The sequence below is a fragment of the Ursus maritimus genome, unplaced genomic scaffold, assembly GCF_017311325.1.
Source record: "Ursus maritimus isolate PB19 unplaced genomic scaffold, ASM1731132v1 scaffold_22, whole genome shotgun sequence".
In the NCBI taxonomy this organism is placed as follows: domain Eukaryota; kingdom Metazoa; phylum Chordata; class Mammalia; order Carnivora; family Ursidae; genus Ursus; species Ursus maritimus.
The window spans coordinates 23,304,698-23,310,189 of NW_024424675.1; the positions used below are offsets into that span (position 1 = coordinate 23,304,698).

General features: G+C 50.0%; 1 protein-coding gene across 1 annotated transcript in view; it reads left to right on the plus strand.

The window, feature by feature from the left end:
- The first annotated feature begins 5,275 nt into the window (after positions 1-5,275).
- The window catches only part of BPIFA1 (BPI fold containing family A member 1), a 4,407-nt gene continuing 4,190 nt past the window's right edge, over positions 5,276-5,492 (plus strand). Inside the window, exon 1 of the mRNA XM_008703205.2 lies at positions 5,276-5,435. Within this exon, the coding sequence (XP_008701427.2) occupies positions 5,276-5,435 (160 nt within the window). The remainder of the gene's footprint in view (positions 5,436-5,492) is intronic.

Consider the following 5,492-nt stretch of genomic DNA (forward strand, 5'->3'; position numbering starts at 1 on the left):
ATAGAGTTCTAGGGTCTTGTAGAAAACTATTACTATCATTAGCTGCCAGTGTAGGTGGGAAATTCCTCTCCGAGGTAAATGGGACTTAAGCAAACTCTGCTTAAGAAAATACATTTTCTCTCTTGCCATTTGCAATGACATGGATGGAGCTAGAGGGTACTATGCTAAGTGAAATAAGTCGGTCAGAGAAAACAAATACCATATGATTTCACTCATATGTGGAATGTAAGAAACAAAACAGATGAACACGGGGAAGGGAAGGAAAAATAAAATAAGATGAAAACACAGAGGGAGACAAACCATAATAGACATTGAACTCTAGGAAAACAACTGAGGGTTGATGGAGGGGAGGGTTGATGGGGTAAGCGGGTGACGGGCATTAAGGGGGGCATGCGATGGAATGAGCACTGGGTGTTGTGTGCAACTGATGAATCATTAAATTCTACCTCTGAAACTAATTAAAAAATCAAGAAAAAAAAAGAAAATACATTTTCTCATCAAAGTTGGGCACCCAGCTCCCCGTGAACCCTTTTTGCCTCTGCCCCTCAACAAAACCACTGGGGTTTCCAAGGACACCTGAAGATCCCTCTCCAGTGCAGCGCCTGATCTGATCTTGCTCCCGGGCAACCAGAACCAGCTCCCCGCCAAGACGGAGGAAGCAAAGGCCACCACCTACAGTTTCTGAAGGCACCGACGTCACCAAGGTGGAAAACATGGTCTTGAAACATTAGCAGTGTGACCTTTCACGTCTCCGGATGCCCCACGCCCCTGCCCCCCTCAGGGCAGTGGGACATGCAGCTCCTGTGGTTTCAAGGAAGGGCAACTCCGGCAGAAGTGAAGAGAAGGTTTGTGAGTTTCCAAAGCCTGGGTCTTTGACAAAAAGGTAGTGACTGAGAGCAAATCAGTGGTTGCCAGTGGGTAAGGGCAGCATGAGGTGTCTGGGGAGTGACAGAACCGCTCTATATCCTGATTACCGTGGCAGCTACGTGAAACTATACATGTGTTAAGATTCACGGAACTATACACCAAAAGGGGAAAAAGCCGATTTTCCTTTATGTTGTTGTTTTTTTTTTTTTTTTTAATTTTTAAGCCGGGGTTTTTTCATTTCAAAACTCAGGGCATAAAATAGCATATATATATATAATGAATTGAAGCAAGATTTCCTGCCTCCAAGACTAGAAAATTTTCCATGTTAGGTTGGGGGAAGTTTGCAAGTCCAAGAGACATTGAAGAGAACATAGTTCTAGTGCATTCTGAAAAGTGTCTGGTGCCCTTGCTACTCTCCAGGCAAAACTCGGCAGGGGAGGAGGGACATCAGAAACCCTAAGTTGGTGTGCTGGATTCAAGAACAGGGGCGGGGGGGGGCATCTGTGCCCCTGTCCCCTTCTAGAGCCAAGAGGTGACAAGACCCCAGGGAGAGAAGGTTAACTGGAGGGTCTAGGTGGGTCCAGGGAGATGGTCTGGGGTGGACCCCCACAGTCCTGCCTGAGGCCCAAGGAACTGAGAAACAATTCTGAGGATCCAACAGGGAAGAAGCAGTAAATGCTAAGTCTAAGGGAGACTTTTGGGCAGGAGGGAAGCACAGTGTCCCGGCAATAAGGGGGGCCAGGTGGCATGTGGATGTGTCCCCATTCCCAACCAGAAGAGGGACAGGGCAGCCTCCTTTAGATGCCTGGATACAAATAAAGCCACTGGGACAGAACTAAAACCCCAGAGGAAAATGGAGAGGTTTCTGCTACCTGGCAAACTGGCATTTGAAATGGTAACTAAGCTACAGATACATGAGAAAGAAAAACAGAGACACTAATGGTAATGAACCAGATTCTTGCCTGCTCCCCAGACCTCATCCCCCACGGCCCAGCGAGGTAGATACTATCCTCCCGTTGTACAGATGAGCGAACTGAAGTTCAAGGGATTAGAGTCACCTGCCCGGGGTCACGGGATTTGAATCAGGGCCATCTGCACCCAGACCCATCCCCTCTCTGCGTAATACACATGCAGCCTTCTGGCTTCAAAACAGAGGCTGTTAACTGTCCAGGAATCAGCTGCACAAACTTCAGTCAGGCCCTCGACCTATCAACCTCAGTTTCCCCCACAAAGATAGTAGCAGTCTGAACCAACCCAAGAGAGTTGTACCAAGATAACAAAAAATGAGACCCCTTTGAGGATGGCTGACAACACACAAGCTGTGGGAAAAGTCTAGAGAGCATTTCAGCGGATAAGTGAGTTCAGAGCCATGGCACGAGCCCCTTGGAGGCACCGGCCAGACCCTGCCAGGAAGGAGAGCAGTGCCAGTGAAGGCTGGCATGAGGGAGGGCAGCATGGCTCATCGATTCCACGGGCGTGAGACAGAGGGGTGAGTCTAGACTCCACCATTCACTTCCTGTGCGTCCCTGGGTAGATGTCTCCCTCTCTGAACCCCAGTCTCCTCATCTGACCTTTGAGGGGCAACAATACCAACCACTCCTGACAAAGATGAGGTTCAGCTGGGAGAGCATCTGGCACGTAGTGGGTGTTCAATAAATAGGCGTCTCTTCCCCTACTTTCTGCTTTTACTCACAAGGTTAGGTTTTGCAGGGCAAGAGCTGCTCTCACCAGTCTAAGACCTTGATCTCTCCATGTCTCAAAGGTTTCAGCTGCAAAACGGATTCAAAACCCGAGTGGTGGGGACAAATGGCTTATTAATTACCTCATTTCGGGAAGGGAAGAAGAAAGGGTAAAGGTAGAAACCAGGATGCCACTGCATCCTTCAGGCCTGGCAACCCGGAAAGACTTCTCCAGGGTATAAACGTGAAATTTCATGGGATCACGACATGCAGGAAAGCAAAATGGACAGTGAGGGTATGGAAGGCGTCTTCATGTCCCGGCACAGTGATTCAGAGAACAGACTGCAGTGTGAAGGCACTGGCCCCAGGCCCGCTGTGTGCATCTGGACGTGTCCCCTCGCACCACAAAGCCTCAGTTTTCCCCTTGTAAAAGAGGGGTACTCATTCCCAGCCCACACCCTTGGGAGGATTCGTGGGGATGCCATCTGTGGAAAACAAAGCCGGGCTGGCATTCAGCAAGAGCTCGGCAAGTGTTAGCTGTTGACAGTGTTTCACTGAAATCATCCAACGCAAGAAGTTCTGACTCTGCCCCACCCTATCTTAGGGCACTTGCCCTGCTGTGCCTCCATTTTCTGCTCTGCAAAGGGGAAGAGCAGCATGCCCTCCCTCCCAGGGTTCTGATGAGGATGGACAGCCCCCTGCACACAACTGTCCTGCAAGAGACCCCAGATATAGGAAAGTCAGAGGCAGTTTGAATCTTTTAACATTTTGGGCACAAGAATCCTCCAAATGGAGAAAAAGAATTAAACCAGGAACGGTGAAGAGACTCAGGCCCATCCCAGGTGCCAGGGGCTGCCTCTCCCTGCATTCCAAACGTGATCTACCAGGCCGCCTCAGAGCACAGGCCCCCCGCCTCAGCCCTGCTCAGGAAACCATAAAGTCTTGAGTAACACTCCCATCTCAAGTTTTTCTCTGTTTAACTTGCCCATCAAGTGGCTTAACTGTCCCACCTACTAATGTGATTGGCAATTATTTACTTTGGAGAGCCCTGAAAGACACCACCAGATCGCAGAATTCTGAATTATCTAGAAACCCATCACCCAATCGCGCATTTCCTGATCTGCACACTATAAAGGACGCTAGCTCCACGGCAGAAGCGAGCAGGAGAGGGAAGAGGCGAGCAGGAGAGCCACCAGGACCTCCGAGAAGCCGGGTGAGACCTTCCTGCCCCATGCCCACTCCACTACCCTCGGTGGCAGGGCTGCCGGGCTCCTTGCTGCGGGATGGGCACTGGCTGGCTGCATTTAGGATTGCTTGTCGGGGGTCTTTTTCAGAGGGATTATCAGGGGAATGGGAACAGCCATTCACTCTGCTTCCCTGAGAGACGGTGCCATCGATGTAAGGTTTGAATGTGGAAAAGTAGAAAAGAGGATTTGATGGGGATGGGGAGAGCGTGGCTGCAGGAGCACACTGCCGAAATCCCGTGTTAGGGTTCTCTCGTGAGCATGCTCTCCTTACCCTAAATCCAAATCTCTATGGCGCGAGTTTTAACTTGAGGTTGCCATTGTGGATTCAGACCATCATCCACAAACCTCCTAAAATCCACCCCATTTTGTACATTTTGATGCATTTTTCTGGGACGAGGGTCCTTATCTTCCATTGCACTATATATAAAAGGTCTATTTCCCAAAAGACATTCAGAGAACACAATCTAAGTTTATCTCCCCAGGGAGGCCACAACTGGCCCTTTGTACCAAAAAGCCCTTTCAATTCCAGCCAGCCATAGCAATGAGAGTGGGGCTTTGGCTGAACCAGCCACTTGATGGAATTTTGCCCAAAGAAGCTTTCAGCACCTTTGCTGGCTACCTAACAGACCTAGGAGAAGGTTGGTGATACCTGGGAGGGAACAGTGCAAAAGGCAGCCAGATGTCAGAGGTTGCCCCCAAACTTTGTTCAGGTTAGCTTGCGGGAGAAGAGAAAGGTATAGAAAAGACAGTGTGTATGTCTGGAGGGGTCAGAGACCTATCTCCAATCATAATTCTGCCATCACGTTGCTGTGTGACCTTGGGAAAATCACTACCCGTCTCTGGCTCCCTGATTCTCCTGATGCAATGACGACTTTGAATGGCCCCAGGATCTCTCCAGCATTGGTCTGGATGAAATGGTGGCTATGGCCATGCAACCTCTGATATTCCGTGATTTAAAAGGGCTTCCACAAACCATCACATGCTACAACCGGGCCAAAGCCTTAATGGGGATAATAGCAAAGCAGTTCAGTCCCTCAGCCTTTTCATTTGCTTTGCCTGAGAGTGAAAACTAGGGGCAATGATTCAGGTCATTGCAAGCAAGGCCAGATGAATGGAGAGTAAATCTGATGGCAGTTTAATTTAAACAGAGGCCTCTGGGTCAGACAGATCTGGCTTCAAATTCTATTCCTGTTGTGTGCTTACAGCCTTGGGGAAAGTCACCTAACTCACAGACTGCCCTCTCCTCACCTGTGCACTGCAGGTGATGAGCGCCCACGTCTTAGGGGCGGTTACAACGAAATCAGTTACTGAGCATGGAGTGCTCAGCCTGACGGCCGGCCCAGGAGAAATGCTGAGTAGTGTCAGCTACTGCTATTCACTCCCTGGAGTTCTGGAGGTCGGGGGCAGATGGTGGATGGGTTCCTCTCTGATAGCCGTACTACACTGGACCCGCCATTCTGTCCATAGATACCAAGAGAGAAGATGTTTCAAATTGGGGGCCTCATTGTCTTCTGCGGGCTGCTGGCCCAGACCACAGCCCTGCTGAACGCCCAGCCCTTGCCCCTGGACCAGACCCTGCTTTTGGAGGGGACTCCAGCCCAGGACCCAAGTCCCACAGATCTTGCTGGAAGCTTAACGGATGGTAAGTGAGAGTCTGTGACAACCTCTTTCAGGTCTCTCTCTCTCTCTCTCTCTCTCT